The following is an 18,863-nucleotide window of genomic DNA, read 5'->3' as shown; positions in this document are numbered from 1 at the left end:
AGAAAATTCCATTTACAATAGCATTAAAAATATTTAATACTTAGGAATTAACATAACCAGGGAGGCAAATTACTTCTACACTGAAAACAACAAAATGTTGCTGAAAAAAATTAAAAGCACAAATGGAAAGAAATATTGTATTCATAGATTAGAAAACTTAATATTGTTATAATATTAATTCTACTCAAAGAGAGCTACAGATTCAATATAACCTCTATCAAAATCCCAATGCCAGGGCTTCCCTGGTGGCGCAGTGGTTAAGAATCCGCCTGCCAGTGCAGGAGACACGGGTTCGAGCTCTGGTCCAGGAAGATCTCACATGCCGCGGAGCAACTAAACCCGTGTGCCACAACTACTGAGCCTGTGCTCTAGAGCCTTTGAGCCACAGCTACTGAAGCCCGTGCACCTAGAGCCCATGCTCCGCAACAAGAGAAGCCACGTCATGAAGCCACCTCAATGAGAAGCCTGCGCACCGCAATGAAGAGTAGCCCCCGCTCGCTGCAACTAGAGAAAGCCCACATGCAACAATGAAAACCCAATGCAGCCAAATGTAAAATACATAAATAATTTAAAAAAGAGGTCAAAATATGAGCAAGCTATTTATATATTTCTTTAATAAGGCCAATAAATACATGAGACTCAAAAACACATAAACAGGAATTAAAGCAAGGTACCTTTTTTTTGGGCGAACTAGGCAAAAATTATGACTGACAATATCCAATAGTGTTGAGACTCATGTGGGAAAACTGGTGCTTCCATAAACTGCAGCTGTAAATAGGTACAATCTGTATGGAAATTAGACTGCTGTTTCAGTGACCAAAATTAAAGGCCCTTCATTCTACCTTCAAAAATATAGTTATAGCTCTACATACTCAGATTCGGAGGGCCAACTGTACTATGCCATTTTAAGAAAGGGACTTGAGCACCCTTGGATTTTGGTATCTGAGGGGGCCCTGAAACCAAGCCCCCATGGATACCTAGAGACAACTGTATTCATAAAATTGGGAAATGACACAAGTACTAGGATATTCATTTCAGCCAACCACTCTAGACATACCACAAATTTCTCAATCTGATATTACAATTTGGCCCTAATTTTCACATTATTTTTCTTATTGTTATTCCAATATGAACCCTCTCTGAAACCAAGTGGTTTGCTTTTCCTCATGCCATTCTTTCTACCAAAACCATTTTATACCTCTTCTAATATTATTATTGGGTTGGCCATAATGTTTGTTCAGTTTCCTCGTTAAGATGGCTCTAGTAGTGCTTAGGTGTCTTTAACTTCATTCAAAACAACTTTGTAGGGCTTCCCTGGTGGCGCAGTGGTTGAGAGTCCGCCTGCCGATGCAGGGGACACGGGTTCGTGCCCCGGTCCGGTAAGATCCCACATGCCGCGGGGCGGCTGGGCCTGTGAGCCATAGCCGCTGAGCCTGTGCGTCCGGAGCCTGTGCTCCACAACGGGAGAGGCCACAGCAGTGAGAGGCCCGCGTACCGCAAAAAAAAAAAAAACAAAAAACAATTTTGTAGATTGTACCATGACAGCTGTCATATCAGCATGAATTTTAAAAAATCAAAATTGGTGAATTTTTTTTAACATCTTTCTTGGAGTATAACTGCTTTACAACGGTATGTTAGTTGCTGCTTTATAACAAAGTGAATCAGCTATACATATACATATACCCCCATATCTCTTCCCTCTTGCGTCTCCCTCCCTCCCACCCTTCCTATCCCACCCCTCTAGGTGGTCACAAAGCACGAGCTGATCTCCCTGTGCTATGCGGCTGCTTCCCACTAGCTACCTATTTTACATTTGGTAGTGTATATATGTCCATGCCACTCTCTCACTTTGTACATTGGTGAATTTTTGTATAGCCATTTTAATATTGAAGATGGAAGAAAAAAGCATTTTTGGCATATTATGCTTTATTATTTCAAGAAAGGTAAAAATGCAACTGAAACGCAAAAAAAGATTTGTGCAGTGTATGGAGAAGGTGCTGTGACTGATCGAACGTGTCAAAAGCGGTTTGCAAAGTTTCATGCTGGAGATTTCTCTCTGGACAATGCTCCACGGGTGGGTAGACCAGTTGAAGTTGATAGCGATCAAATCGAGACATTAACTGAGAACAATCAACGTTATACCATGTGGGAGACAGCCAACATACTCAAAATATCCAAATCAAGCACTGAAAATCATTTGCACCAGCTTGACTATGTTAATTGCTTTGATGTTTGGGTTCCACATAAGTTAAGTGAAAAAAACCTTCTTGACTGTGTATCTGCATGCAATTCTCTACTGAAACATAACAAAAACGTACTGTTTTTAAAACAAATTGTGACCAGCGATGAAAAGTGGATACTGTACAATAATGGGGAGTGGAAGAGATTGTGGGGCAAGCAAAATGAACCACCGGCAACCAAACCAAAGGCCAGTCTTCATCCAAAGAAGGTTATGTTATGTATATGGTGGGATTGGAAGGGAGTTCTCTATTATGAGCTCCTTCCGGAAAACCAAACCATTATTTCCAAGTACTGCTCCCGATTAGACCAACTGAAAGCAGCACTCAACGAAAAGCGTACAGAATTAGTCAACAGAAAATACATAATCTTTCATCAGGGTAACACAAGACCGTATGTTTCTTTGATGACCAGGCAGAAACTGTTACAGCTTGGCTAGGAAGTTCTGAGTCATCCTCCTCATTCACCGGACATTGTACCTTCGGATTTCCATTTATTTTATTTATTTATTTATTTTTATTTATTTTTTTGCGGTACGTGGGCCTCCCACTGCTGTGGCCTCTCTCGTTGCGGAGCACAGGCTCCAGACGCACAGGCTCAACAGCCATGGCTCACGGGCATGGCTCACAGGCATGGCTCACGGGCATGGCTCATGGGCCCAGCCGCTCCACGGCATGTGGGATCTTCCTGGCTCACGGGCCCAGCCGCTCCACGGCACGTGGGATCCTCCCGGACTGGGGCACGAACCCGCGTCCCCTGCATCGGCAGGCGGACTCTCAACCACTGCGCCACCAGGGAAGCCCCGGATTTCCATTTATTTCCGTCTTTACAAAATTCTCTTAATGGAAAAAATTTCAATTCCCTGGAAGACTGTTAAAGGCACCTGGACCAGTTCTTTGCTCAAAAAGATAAAAAAGTTTTGAGTAGATGAAATTATGAAGTTGTCTGAAAAATGGCAGAAAGTAGTGGAACAAAATGGTGAATACGTTGTTCAATAAAGTTCTTGCTGAAAATGAAAAATGTCTCTTCTATTTTTATTTTAAAACCGAAGGAACTTATTGGCCAACCCAATATATTATGCCAGTCACTCTTCAGGGCCCAAAATATCCTGTCTCCTCAACAAATGCATCCTTCAAATCTGTATCACTCACTTCTATGAATCCATACAGATATTACTGCTTATCATTCATTAAGTACTTAAAATTGGTAACTGTACCTGACAACATCTTACATTTGATTAAGGCTGCACACCTTACAAAACACGTCTTAAACAGTACCAGTCATGAGAAGGTGCTCAAATATTTTTTGAATAAAAGTATTTCAGTATTTATTCATGTTAAATACCTACTCATATTGAATGACCGTGTATTTATTAAATATACTATCTCATTCACACAACTACCTTGTGAGATGGCCAAAGCCAAGTACTTATTATTCTAAATATTCTATTTATTACTGTTATTTTATTGCTAGTTCTATCAGCTATTTAACTTCACACTATGGTTATAAATTTGTCTATTTTCTCTAGTAATTCTATCAATTCCAGCTTTATGTATTTTAAGTCATGTCACAGGTACTTAGAAAACTGAAATTAGACCTTCTTGCTGAATAAACTCTTACCATGGTAAACAAAGCCTCTTTATCCCAAATAACGCTTCTCTTCTTAAACACTGTCTTTAGCATAGCCATGTCAACTATCTTTAATTAGTATTTGCATGGAAGTTTTTTCCCCATCTTTTTACAGCCACCTGTAAGTATTCTTATGTTTTAGATAGATTTGTTATAAACAGCAAATAAGTGTGGGTTTTTGTTTTTTTTTCCCGCTGCGTTGGGTCTTCATTGCTGCGCGTGGGTTTTCTCTAGTTGCAGCGAACAGGGGCTACTCTTCATTGCGGTGTGCAGGCTTCTCTTTGCGGTGGCTTCTCTTGTTGCGGAGCACGGGCCATTCGCACACAAGCTTCAGGAGTTGCGGCACATGGGCTCAGTAGTTGTGGCTCGTGGGCTCTAGAGTGCAGGCTCAGTAGTTGTGGTGCATGGGCTCAGGTGCTCCGCAGCATGTGGGACCCTCCCGGACCAGGGATCGAACCCGTGTCCTCTGCACTGGCAGGCAGATTCCTAACCACTGTGCTACCAGGGAAGTCCCAGTAAGCGTGTTTTGTGGGTTCTCTCCTCCCAGTTTTATAACCTTCCTTTTAATAGAAACGTTTAGTCAATTACATTTAATGTAATTACTGATATATCTGGGTTTAAATTAAATCTCTTATTTTGTGCTTTCTGTTTGTCTCACCTTTGTTATGTTTGTCTCTCTTCCTGCCTTCTTTTATTTTTATCATTCCATTTTTTCCCCTTCTACTAGTCTGTATGATAAGTTGACTATTCTTTTAAAGCTTACTCTAGAATAGTGGCATCCAATAGATCTTTCTGCAATGATGGAAATTTTCTTATTTGTGCTGTCTAAAACCATAGTCACTAGCTAGATGTAGCAACTGAGAACCTGAAATTGGCTACAGTGAATGAGGAACTGATATTCAATTTTAATCAATTTAACTTGCCACAATATTCAACAGCACAGCTCTAGTTCTAGAATTTCCCACATCCTGGGTCTAGTTGACCGCATCCTCATGGTGGTGTTTAACATGTTCCTCTACCCTCATATGTCCTGCAAATTAGTGGTTGAATGTAGAAGCTTGATTATACTCAAGTTCAATAATTTTTAGTACAAATATTTCATTGGTTTTATTTTTAGTACAACTTCATTGGTGTACTTCCTACCATATCTTGCCAGTAGATTCATAATGTGTGTTTTTCTTTTAGTGATGCTCAGGTTGATCACATATAAGTGGGAGGAATGAAACCATGTACACTTGCTCCTATCTTTGTAAGTTAACCCGGCAAAGACACTTGAATTAATAAAAATGGTTATTTTAAAAGAGTGACAGAAAAATAAATAAATAAATAAAAATAAAAGAGTTGCAGAGTAAACTGAGCTGATGGGGACGGGGTGGGAGTGAAATTACTCTAGATGTCTTTTTACGTGGCTTTGGTACCTAATAAAAATAATTTTAATAAAATGCAGATTTCTGTAAAATGCAGATCAAAATATCTAGGTATGAGGTTTAGAAACTAGCATTTAAAATATGGAGCTCCCTCCAAGATTTTCACACACATTAAAGCTTAACCCTTTCCACTGAGAGACTGCAATGAATATAAAAAAGGTTGAGAATCACTGCCTTTAGACATTCATATCTGCTTCTTCTCCTACATGTTCCACTGATCACTAAAAATTACATACCTGGACCAAATTAATCTTTTGCAGGAATATCCTCATCAGGAGTCACTTTATAATTACATCTTTAATCTTTAATTACTAAGAAAGTTGTTTGTTTTAATAATAATCATTGTGTTTAACAATGTACACTACTTAATTTTCCATGTACAAGCCATCAATTAAAGTTTTGTTTGTTTGTTTTGCGGTACGCGGGCCTCTCACTGTTGTGGCCTCTCCTGTTGCGGAGCACAGGCTCCGGACGCGCAGGCTCAGCGGCCATGGCTCACGGGCCCAGCCGCTCTGCGGCATGTGGGATCTTCCCGGACCGGGGCACGAACCCGTGTCCCCTGCATCGGCAGGCGGTCTCTCAACCACTGCACCACCAGGGAAGCCCAATTAAAGAATTTTTTGTCAGGAAAAGTTTCTCTTTAAAAATGGCACACTTCCTTCTCCCTGAAAAAAGAATTATTGATACATAACCAATTTTTTTGACCTGAGAAATCATTATCAAATAAAACTGATACAATCAAAGCTGTTCCAAATGAATGGGTCAAGGACCAGAATTCAGTACCCTAGGATTTCTTCCTTTTCTCCTATACTCTCTGGCCATTCATTCACTTTTCTAACAGACCTCAGAAAGCTCCAAAAATCCAGTAAGGCTTAGTGAAAATCACTCTGAAGAGCAATGACATTGTAATTTATCATAATTCTCATCTTGCTCTGGACACTAAGAAATTCTGAAGCAAATTTAACACAATATTATGTTAGCTCTCTTTACAAGCTTATTTACCTTTTTCCTTTTTGCAGTTTTAACCTATATTTTTTTTTACTGCTATAACTTTTAGTTCAAGGGAAACTAATCACTATTTCCATAAACATGTACATATGTTTATATATTTCAAAGCCATTATGAAGTAACAGGACACAAATAGTCTATATTCATATTCATTATTAATTCCCTTTATTAAGATGAACAATGTAAAGTTAAATGGTTTCCCTTAAAATGATTCACTTTGGTATTAAAATATAGTAAGAGATTTTGAAAGTTAAGGCAATAGAACATTTTAGGGAATAGGTGAAACACTCTGAAATCTAATCTATATAATTTCATCAATGTGGTTTTGAAGATAAAGACAGACCAAAATAATAGTATGGTGCTATTCAACACATTGGAACAGTTTACCAATTTTAAGTTGTTTCACAGTTTCAATACCTTCCCTAGTACCGTATTGCCTTGATGCTAAGATTCAATCTAAGGAAAAACAATTTAGGGAAGAAATAAATCTTATATTAAATATACATAAAGCCATTCTGCATTAAATGGCAATGCATAACTTTATCCATACATTAACATAAACATGCATTCCTTCTTCAATATTCCTCTGATTCTAAAGATGTTTTCTGAGTCTTACTTAAACTCAGTAATTTTGACAGATGAATCAGATTTTTCGGCTCCTAAGTGACAGTCTTTCACAAGACATGAATTACTCACACAGACCTCTCCTATCTTTGAAAAATTCTAAAATCTATTCCAGGAATGCTGACTTAGTTTCTACTTCATGTTCTACTGTTTCTACATTCTCTGGCATGAGACAAGAAATCTACGTTTAAAATACACTCTTTTATATATAGCAATATATAGCAACATAGCAAATACTAACAGACATTTAACAGACATTGGTAAACAAGTTGCTTTTGACATGGACTGTATGTAAACTATGCCTTAATTTCAGAAACATTAAAATGTGGAAAGTGTCTACCTTAAAATCAAAGAAAAGTCATATTTCCAGATTCATTAATAGTGTCTAAAATGTTGTTAAATTGGATTTTGTCTTTCATGAACAGAAATGGAATAACTAACACTTTATACATCATTTGACTCATTAAGAATCTGTTTTCTCTTTGGACTCAGTTCATGTAATACCAAGTAATACCATTTTTAACAAGAGAAATGTTCAACATCAGAAACTTTTTATCAGCAAATGAAATTCGAAAAGAAGCATGAAATGCGTTTTATGATTTCATTAACAGTGGGTTATAATATTTTAAAAACTCCAATGAAACACTTTCGCTAAACACCACAACAGTTTATATAGGGGATTAGTTAATTTCAAATTTCAAAGGATAGAGACACTGAGCACATCTAAGCATTAGAGAATGAAGTTTGGACTTACCGAATAAGCAAAGGAAAAACCACTAAAGTGAGCTAAAGGGAAACACAGGATGAGTAATTTGTCCACAATGAATAGAATGGACTGAAAAAGGAATAAACTTTAAAGTAAAAAGATCACTTAAAACATGCCTAGGGCAAAGAAGGTGTGGACTCAGTGGTAGCACAAATTGGAATAAAAGGGGAGGTGGGAGTGAGGAGTAGAAGAGATTGTAATTTGAAGAAAGAAATTTGTGTTAACTCACTAAATACCTACATTGCAGGTGGTGAAAAGGTGAAGAATGAGGCATCTTCAAGCCCGGATGAGACTTCAAGATAAATCTCAAAAGGTGAGCTTTTTCACATGAAGATAATAAACTGCATTTTAGTAACATTTATCAGACTCAAATGTGGGACATTCATATACAGACACCAAAGAAGAATGGAGAGATGGTGGATTCCAACTGAAGGTCAATGCTTAAGTTGCAGATTAGTGAGTCATGAGGCAAAGAAGTACAAGTAAATTCTCCAAAGGGAATAACAAGATTTGAAAAATAAAACAAAAAGAAACAGTGAGCAAAGGACTGACTTTCTAATACTAAATTAAGAAGATGGGAGGAACTGTAGTCACTAAAAAAACAAGCTCCAAGAGGACTTGAATCATGGGGCTGCAAAAAATCAAGAAAGAAAGGTTCAGGGAGAATATATATCATAGCAATGGATGAGGCTTTTTTTCTTTTTCTTTTCTTTTTTTTTTTAACTTTGAATGTGTGAATTACTATATCCCTTTGGAGAAGCAATTTTTGACTTCTTTTAATCGATTTGAACCATAGGGTAGTTTCACCAAGAATTAAATGTAACTGATCAAAACTTCCAAGTGCATGAATACATATGCTAAACTATTTTAAGATCCAATATTGAAGCCTTCAGATATTTTTCTTTATTCTACCTCAATTTATTCAATCATAAAAATCCAAATCCTATGATCTCATTTTGATCATCCAAAATAAACACTGAACAGAAATCACATTATTTACATAGAATTGTGGTCTTTGTAATAACAAAACACAACAGACATGTCATAATGAAATGTTTCATTAACTCATAATTAAGAGCTTTTGGGACAGACCTAAAATTTATTTTTGCTTAAAACACACTTTATTCTAAGACATTACAGGTTAAAAACAAAAAACAAAAAAACTATTAACATCACAATTCTAGAACTACAGAATAGTAAAAACTCTGAACTCTAGACCAATTCCATTCACTGAATGGGATAAATGAGAAAACTGAGGCCCAAACTATAAATCAAGTACAATGTTAAGTGTACTTTTAAGAAATGTTTCTTTTAAGTGATCAGTTATGTATTATTATATATACTTATACTTAATTCCTATTTATTCAAACTAATTTCAAAATATGTTTACTAAGATCTATTTTGTTGCACTGGTTTGAACAAATATAGATGAAATACTGTACCTGAAATCTGCAATCTATTAAGAAATATGTAATCCAAAATTTTTATTCATTCCAAAGGAGTGTACTAGCCAATAAACCCCAATAGGCAGGTATCACTATATATTCACACTTTTTAATTCAAAGGTCTAAGCATTTATCTACCCTGCTCAAATCCTGTATGACTCACAGTTCCTACTGGTTGCATCCAGGAAACTGGACTAGACCATGTTGTAACCTTAGAATTTTAGCACCAAGTCCAACCAAACAGTAAATGAATAATAAGCTGTTTTCTACTCATTAACCACATATTCTATAATCAAATCAATAGGTTCTATATTATAAGAAGAAAATAAAGTAATATTTTCAAAGGGTTTACTAATATAATTCCATAAAATAGCCAAAATATAAAATAAACCATAAATTCTACATGAAAAGATTCCACCCAATTAGATAATTTCAGAGACTGTTTCAACATCTTAGAACATTTCAATATTTAGTAAGCAATAATCTTAAAGGATAAATTATATAACCCTTACAGATTTGTCAGATTAAGAATTTTATATCAAATAAAACACAAGTTTATTAAAAATGCACATAGAAAAAAATGTTTATCGGGGCATTAGGCAGAAATGTAATCACTGTCAAACTTTGAAACAAATGAAATCAGCAGTATTTGTTACTACCAAACTGCCACCATTAAAAATCAGGCCAGGGCTTCCCTGGTGGCACAGTGGTTGAGAGTCCGCCTGCCGCTGCACGGGACACGGGTTCGTGCCCCGGTCTGGGAGGATCCCACATGCCGCGGAGCGGCTGGGACCGTGGGCCATGGCCGCTGAGCCTGTGCTCCGCAACGGGAGAGGCTGCAGCAGTGAGAGGCCCGCGTACCGCAAAAAAAAAAAAAAAAAAAAAAATCAGGCCAACAGTGACAAGAGTAGAAAAATACAGTATTTATGGTTTACAGCCTAAAAAAGAAAAGGTTGCCATTTCTTTTTTAATTTCTGGAATATTAATGATATCTATTTGCTGAAATTTCTCTTTAACAATAAGGGGTTTATGGCATACTTCCTGACATAAAAATTCAAATGGTATTTCTTATTTTTAATTATTTAGAAAATAAGGTATTTATGTTTCATATACATTAATTTTTCAAAGCTCTGGGATATATCTGGACACAATAAAGCAGAACATATCACCATTCTTGAAAATCACTACTGAAATTATTCAAAATTATAAAGCAAAAATCTGCTTTAACCTTAAATAACAAACAAGAGTGTCAAGAAAATGCCTATCTTTCATATGCCTTCAAAAAAAAAAAAAGGCAAAGAAATATTACCATGTATATCAGTTAACATGCTTTTGGTTCCAAAGAAAAGAAACACCAAGAAAAATAGATATAAAGTCAATTTATTCTTCCATATGAAAAATCTTGCAAGTGAAAAATCCAATAGTTGTATTTAGGCTTCAGAAAACAACTTGATCAGCCATATTTTTTCTGTTGCCTTTTCAATTCTGTTAGCCTCTATACATCAACTTTGTCCTCAAACTGGTTTACCTTAAAGTAGGAAAATGGCTGTGGCAATTCCAGACTCACACCCACACAATACCCCTTGCCTTCATGCTGACTGGACTTATTTAGGGCCTATACCCATCAGTGTAACCAGAGGAGTTCAATTCCCTGATTGGCTTAGGAATACCCAGGCCCACCCTTTAGTCAAACCACACAACAGACAATGAATATGGGGAAGTAACCACTAAGGTATACAATTCCACACAACAAAAAAAGAGGTTCAAAATTAAGAGTAAATAGTCACTGATAATTGAGATGGTTGGTATGCATTAAAGTATACAAGAAATTGATGATATTCATTCATTTATTTGCCATTCAATGAACATTTACTAAACACCTAATGCTAGGTACTATACTAAATATGTAAAGGAGAAACAAAATATGAGTTTGAGAGTTGAAAACATTCTTTACTCATAACTTACAATTGTCAAAAGTAACACATTAAACCTATAAACACAGGAAAATAGCCTACATACTTTTGATTACGTGGAAATATCCAGACATTTTTACTTTCAAATGCAACGTCTTCCCTATATGAAGGATTCTCACACTAAAATGTCTTTAGTCCAATTACCTTAATGAATGAAAACATTCCCTATTTTTTTTTTTGCGGCACGTGGGCCTCTCACTGTTGTGGCCTCTCCCGTTGCAGAGCACAGGCTCCAGACACGCAGGCTCAGAGGCCATGGCTCACCGGCCCAGCCGCTCCGCGGCATGTGGGATCTTCCCGGACCGGGGCATGAACCCATGTCCCCTGCATTGGCAGGCGGACTCTCAACCACAGCACCACCAGGGAAGCCCACATTCTCTTTTTTAAATTAATGGCATCAAAATACATGCCAGAATATATCTATGACAGGTCAAAAGGGAAAAAACAAAACACCTCCTTTATTTAATTTTACACAGAAACATACACTTCACACCATTTACTGGGTGGCTATCTACTTTTAAAACCAGCTAGTGGTTACAAATGCACAAGTTACGTGCCACCACAGCTAGTTTACTGTGCATACTTATTTTTCTGTACATAAGTCTTTAGGACCAATCACAATATAAATTCAAGCGGGGGGGACCTGTATGTACTCAAATCAGACATAAAAGTTTTTCTACCTACCAGCTAAACCAATTTTCCCTGTGGTTAACTTACCCAGGTCACACTGAGCAATGAAGTAAAAATCATTCGTTCATTCATTCAACACTGTGTGCCTAGACCAGAAATTAGTATTAGCAATATTACAACACCACAATATACATTTTAGATTTACCTAAAGAATTATCCTAACAAAACTTAAAGAATCAAATACTACCAACTCAATATGAAACTTAAATGAAGAGACAGCTAAGCAGAAAAACATAGTTTTCATATTTAAGATACTTACATTTAGGACATATAAGATCTGCAAAGTAACTTTAATCTACAGGTAGCACACAGTTTAGAACAGCTTAAAATCTGTATTACAAGGTTAGCTACTCCTCACTAAGTGAGCATTAGAAAATTCCCCCAAATACAAACAAATTTACATGTTTGGTCTATGAAACACAATACTATGATTTTTTATTCCTTTTGGGTACTGAAAAAGCCTGATAACATTTTTTTTAAGTTTTTTTTTTTTTTTTTGATGTGGGCCATTTTTAAGTCTTTATTGAATTTGTTACAACATTGCCTCCATTCCATGTTCTTGGTCCTTTGGCCATGAGGCATATGGGATCCCAGCTCCCCAACCAGGGATCGAATCTGCACCCCCTGCATTGCAAGGCAAAGTCCCAACCACTGGGCCACCAGGGAAGTCCTAAAACCTGGTACTTTTTTTTTTTAATTGTACAATGCTTTTTATTAGACAGAGAGTAATTTTCAAGTTAAAAAATAGATAACAATAATTGCCATACTTTTCATTTCTCTACAAGAAACTTTCAATCTGAGTTTTTGACAAGAGACTATTAGATAACAACTACTTTTCAAGTAACTTCACATTGATTCATTGTCTTCAAATAAAACATTTGCTGAGAACACTGTTCTTGTGAAAAAGATTTAAAATTATATTACATCACTCATAAAGCAACTTGGTATGAGCATTCAGAAACTGTGTGCATTTGCTCCTTTCTATCCAATAATGAGTCCCCAAAGAACTCTTCAAGATGTTATCAAATTTAGTATTAATGGTAGCCAGGAGTAAAGTTTTATAAGCGCTACAGAAAAATGTTCCATGATTATAAGTAAACCACTTTTTTTCAATGTACACAAAATATCTTCACATTTCTCTACTGACATTAAAAAAGAGTTAGCTTCTTTCACCAAGAAACAGAAGTTTTTATTTGTGTGTGTTGCCTTTGTTGTTGTATCTGTGTTCTTCTTTTATGTTGCAATCAAGATGTAATTCAGTTCTTAGCATCCCTTCCTGAATTTTTTAATACTTCAGTTAATATTTTCCTTCCTTTATTATGACTTTACTTCTTCCCTGACTCTGTATTTGTTTCAAGCAATATATTAATATAAAGGAGATTGACTCAAAAGGATTCTTGTGTAAAAATAGAAATGATGGAAATATTATTCTACAGGGAAAAAGAATAACTGACCCAAGATCCAGAGATCCCAAGTGTGAATCTGTTATGTGTCCATTCTCAGGAGATCCAGAGCAGTTTCTATTTCATTTGAAACAGGACTGGGTCCTTGGTATGAAGATCTATCAGGTATAATGTACTTCAACTTCTCATTCACTCAGCAAATACCTAACCTCTTATGCAACACAGCGCAAAGTCGAGTGCAAAATTCTGGGAATTTTATTCTCAAGAAGCAGACTCAAACACAAACATCACACTCTTAGACTTTAATCTGGAAAACTAAAGTCCAAGATAAAAGAAAAAAAGAGGAGTTTGGAAAAGTGGAAACTTTTGTGGGAAAGGAAAATAGATGATTGCATCCAAAATGAGGAATCCCAGTGGGGAGGTCTCTAACCAGATTAAAAATGTTTTCAATGACATTGCAAAATGTCACGGTAACCTGGAATGTTTTATGAAAACCTGCAACATTTTTAAAAAATACTCACACTTTGGATAGGATTAGCTTGAAACAATGATGCAATCACATTAAGCTTCAAGGGAAGGTAGGTGGGTAAGTGACTGAATGGATGGATAAATAAATAAGTAAATAAATAAAGGGCTGTTAAGTTGTGCAAGGGAAGTAAAATGAGCAAAGAGTAAATCAATTTTTACTCTATAATTAGCATGACAATATTATTCAAGGTTGAATATTATGCAACAGTACTTGTCTCAACTGTCAGCTTTCCTTCCATAATACTATCAATCTTCTAGAAAGTTCCTCAAAAATTAGGGCAGTAATAAACATTCAACATGTATAACAAATCAAGAACCTTTCTAAACAATGGAGCTACAAAAAAGAAAACATGCTGAGGGCTCACAATGTATTTTAAGTATTTCCATTTAATCAACAACTTGGTCCTCCTGAATTAAAAGGGTTCAGATAAAGTCTTTTGTTGGTTAATGTAATTCCAAGATACCCCAGAAGATTTTTCAAGCCATATTTTAAAAGTCACCAACAAAATAGGTGAAATTATACAAGCACAGATGAGTAAAACTTCTACAAATTAAGCTCATTTACTTAAGAGATCACATAGTGATATCGCTAAAACTCGCAGCAGGAAAAAGTACAATAATTTTAGCCTTAATGTATTTGTATCAAATCATGGTCATATTGTAAAAGAATATTTTTGCTACCATGGTGTGGTGGGCAGAATAATGCCACCTCAAAGATGCTCATGTCTAATACATGAAACCTGTAACTATGTTAAACTCCACGCCAAAGGAGAATTAGGGTTCAGATGATATTAAGGTTGTTAATTAACAGATGGGGAGATTATCCTGGATTATCTGTGTGGGCCCAGTATGATCACAAGGGCACTTAAAAGTGTAAGGGGGGGCTTCCCTGGTGGCGCAGTGGTTGAGAGTCCGCCTGCCGATGCAGGGGATACGGGTTCGTGCCCCAGTCTGGGAGGATCCCATATGCCGCGGAGCGGCTGGGCCCGTGAGCCATGGCCGCTGGGCCTGCGCTTCCGGAGCCTGTGCTCCGCAACGGGAGAGGCCACAACAGTGAGAGGCCCGCGTACCGGGAAAAAAAAAAAAAAAAAAAAAAGGGTAAGGGGAAGCAGGAGAGTCAAGAGGGAGATGTGACTAGAGAAAAACAGAGACAATCTGCTGGTTTTTAAGGAAGAAGAGGACCACGAGCCAATGAAGGTGGGCTGCTTCTAAAAATGAGACCTAGAGCCTCCAGAAAAGAACACAATTCTAATCACACCTTGATTTTAGCCCATGGAGACCCAGAAGTTAGACTTATCATCTCCAGACCATTATAATAATCAATTCGTATTGTTTAAATCACCAAGGTTGTGATAATTAGTTAACAGTAGTATAGGAAATTAATGCATGTGGAAATTCCTCAAACATAAGACCAAAAATAAGAATAACTAACTTTTGAGACCAAGCATCCCCTAAACTACTTTCAAGTTCTGATAATTATCCTTCCAAATCATGTGCCATAAATACATACATATCTGAGATTCCTAATGAACTTGCAGTTTTTTTGTTTTTGTTTTTTTGTGGTACGCGGGCCTCTCACTGTTGTGGCCTCTCCCGTTGCGGAGCACAGGCTCCGGACACGCAGGCCCAGCGGCCATGGCTCACGGGCCCAGCCGCTCCGTGGCATGTGGGATCCTCCCGGACCGGGGCACGAACCCGTGTCCCCTGCATCGGCAGGCGGACCCTCAACCACTGCGCCACCAGGGAAGCCCGAATGTGTAGTTTTTAAATTACATATATTTGTAACAAAACAAAAAAAAAATACACAAAAGTAATTGATCAAGCTCCTTTGGGGGGCTTCCCTGGTGGCACAGTGGTTAAGAATCTGCCAGCCAATGGAGGGGACACGGGTTCGAGCCCTGGCCCGGGAAGATCCCACATGCCGCGGAGCAACTAAGCCCGTGCGCCACAACTACTGAGCCTGAGCTCTAGAGCCTGCGAGCCACAACTACTGAGCCCACGTGCCACAACTACTGAAGCCTGAGCTCCTAGAGCCCGTGCTCCACAACAAGAGAAGCCACGACAATGAGGAGCCCACGCACCGCAACAAAGAGTAGCCCCCGCTCACCACAACTACAGAAAGCCCACGAGCAGCAACAAAGACCCAACACAGTAATAAATAAATAAATAAATAAATAAATTTTTTTAAAAAAGCTCCTTTGGGCTTGATTTATTCTGCAGTAACAAAAGTCTACAACGCGAATTGCATTTTGGTGATGCTAAACTGTCCCAAGTTTAACTTAGAAAATATGAATGCAAAAAAAGAAATACGGGCTTCCCTGGTGGCGCAGTGGTTGAGAGTCCGCCTGCCGATGCAGGGGACACGGGTTCGTGCCCCGGTCCGGGAAGATCCCACATGCCGCGGAGCGGCTGGGCCCGTGAGCCATGGCCGCTGAGCCTGCGCGTCCGGAGCCTGTGCTCCGCAACAGGAGAGGCCGCAGCAGTCAGAGGCCCGCGTACCGCAAAAAAAAAAAAAAAAAAGAAAGAAAGAAAAGAAGAAATATAAGAAAGTTTGAGAGTAACGCTACATCTGTAGGTTCCAGGCGAAAAAACTCAGATTACACTGTAACAACATAAATTTTTTAAGTAAAGACTGTTAAAGGAAAACTGTCAAAGGTTCACATAATTATAGTTCAAAACACATTTTTGAGGTAAAATTTGCATATAGGAAATGCACAGATATTAAGTGCACAATTCAATGAGTTTTGACATATGTATGCACCCGTGTAATCAACAATCAAGATGCAAAACGTTTCCATCATCTGAGGAAACTCCTTCCTGTTCTTTCCAGTTGATTCCCTCCATCCACGTGTACTTTTCATTTTTAAATACCCAATTTATTATCTTGCCTTTTCAAACATGGTATGTGTAAACCCCCCTCCTTATATCATTTAAATTCCCATACAAAAAAAAATTTTAATATATTTAACTTCGATAACTTGACTGTCGCCAATGACATTCGTAATTTAACACTATACTTCCCAATTTTCATGTATCTATTAAAACAAAACACAAAATTTTTAGGAAAACACAAAATATCATTCTATGTTTGTTTTGAAACAATTTAAAAACCCTGACGCATAATCTATCTTCCACATAAAGCCAAGACAATTACATATCAGAGTAAAAGGAGGAAAAATAAAATCAGAACATGCTTTTTACACAAACTTATTGAATTGCCACAATTTGTAGAACCATTAAAAAATGTTTGGGTTTTTTTTTAAAGGAAGATTCTCTTTTTCTTCTTTTCAACGAGAATAACCAACCAGAATCTCCAAAATTACCTCTATTCTGCAAACATATTTTGCAGTATCAAGTTGACATTAATACACTCCGCAAGAAACCATATCACTGACTACGTTCATGAAACCGGGGTTAACAAAAACACGCAAAAACTCCAACAAAAGTATTAAGATACATATGTACACGTAAATTCGGAATTGTAAACCTGCATATAAACAAAAAGAATGTTCCCAAATTTTAAATATCCACTGAAAAATTAAATACCCCACAGTATTACCAATAAATTTCATGGATTATGTATTCATAAATCAACCTTTCAAAGCCTAGTCAGTGTCTTGCCTCTCCTTGGCTCCTTAACTCCAACATGTCCCCCAGTGAAAACGTTATTGGAACACTAACAGCATATCCCGCCTCAGAATCTTGCACACTCCTACACTAGTGAAAGAAAACACTGGCAGTGTCACAAGTAAGGAAAAGCAAGCAAAGAAAAAGACACTTTAAGGTTCTGCAGAGTCTTAAACGTTTTGACTTACAATATTTCTTGCTTCATTTAAAATCATATAAAACCCAGGAATGGATGACTTTAAAGCACTATTCCCTTCTAACAAAAAAAAAACACAACACTATGGAAAAAACAAACGGAAGGAAAGAAGGGAGAGAGGGAGGGAGATATTAATTTCCATGGCCCTCCAAACCAAAAGTTTTCAGTTTCATCGTTTTCTGTTAGAAATCCAAGCATCTACTGTAGGAAAAGGTTGAATCAGGGCCCCCGCCACTGCCAGGGCCTTTGCCTCGAAAACACACAAGAATCCCAGGACAGACTGGAAAACCAGAGCTGTCTCTTTCCTTTTCTCCCTCCCCTTCAGCAACCTTACGGGATAAGTTTTCAGTCTCCAGCGCCTGCACTGTTAAGACTTTCGCACAGAGTGGCAGGTGAAGCTGGCCCCCTACCGCCACGAGCGAGGGGTCCGCCCCCACCCCCACCCGCCCGCGCAGCAGCCGGCTGGCAACCCCGCCTTTCCGTAAGGTCTCCGCGGCCGCATCCCTCCCGGATAGCGGCCAAAGGGCCCGGGCGGGCGCCGCGGAGTCCCGAGGGGGTCACCGCCCCCGCTGGGGAAGCTCCTCGCGAGGAGGAGGCTATCCTGGCAGGGCACGTGGGCAAACCCGCCCAGAGCGCAGGAGAGGGGCGTGACCGCCAGTTGGCCGGGCTGAGCCAGGTGCCAGAGGTAACCCCACAAGGTGCGGCTGCCGAGACCAGGGGTGGGGCTGCGGCCGCGGGGGAGAGACTGAGGGGAGTTAGCTCTCTTACCGCCAGGTCGGGATTGCGGCTGTCCCTATGTGACACCGCTCGGATAACTCCCGCTCGCCAGCCCCGCCAGCAGCGTCCGCTCTCCCCGCGCTCCGGCTGCGCCTCTTCACCGACCGCCAGGCACAGGAACCGCTTCCCCACCAGCTCCGGCCGCATCTCCACCGCCATAGCCGTCGCTGCCGAAGTGGCCGCTGCCTCCTCAGCTGCCAGGAAATCACCGAAACCCCGCTCCTACCGGCCGCCCATGCCGAGGACAGCTGACCTAGGGAAGGCGGCGGCCCCGCGAGCGAGCGCAGGCTCGGGGGCGCACCGGACGCTCTGCCCAGAAGGGCACAGCGACCTCGGTTTCTCACAGTCCTCAGCACTCCCCTGGACTCCCCGACTTGCAGCCTCTGGCTGCAGTTCCTCAAATAAAAGAAAGAAACGGACAGAAATTTCCACACGGCCGTCTCAGGCCCCGAGGCAGCGCCGGCCGCTACTGCCACCGCGCCGCGGCCAGTACTACTCCGCCTCCCCATCCACTAGCGTGATTGAGGGAGCG

At 39.1% G+C, this 18,863-nt stretch overlaps 1 protein-coding gene across 3 annotated transcripts in view; it reads right to left on the bottom strand.

Moving 5' to 3' along the window:
• Positions 1 to 18,490, bottom strand: part of JMJD1C (jumonji domain containing 1C) — a gene marked incomplete at its 5' end in the record, with an annotated part of 271,806 nt that extends 253,316 nt beyond the window's left edge. For all 3 annotated transcript variants that reach the window (XM_079717100.1, XM_079717101.1, XM_079717102.1), the window contains one exon: positions 18,323 to 18,490. In XM_079717100.1, coding sequence (XP_079573226.1) covers positions 18,323 to 18,490 — 168 coding nt within the window. The remainder of the gene's footprint in view (positions 1 to 18,322) is intronic.
• Between the last annotated feature and the right edge of the window lie 373 nt (positions 18,491 to 18,863).

This window comes from Hyperoodon ampullatus (genome assembly GCF_949752795.1).
Source record: "Hyperoodon ampullatus genome assembly, chromosome: 1".
NCBI lineage: Eukaryota > Metazoa > Chordata > Mammalia > Artiodactyla > Ziphiidae > Hyperoodon > Hyperoodon ampullatus.
The sequence above is the reverse complement of the archived record's forward strand: the minus strand, read 5'-3'. Positions and strand labels throughout refer to the sequence as shown.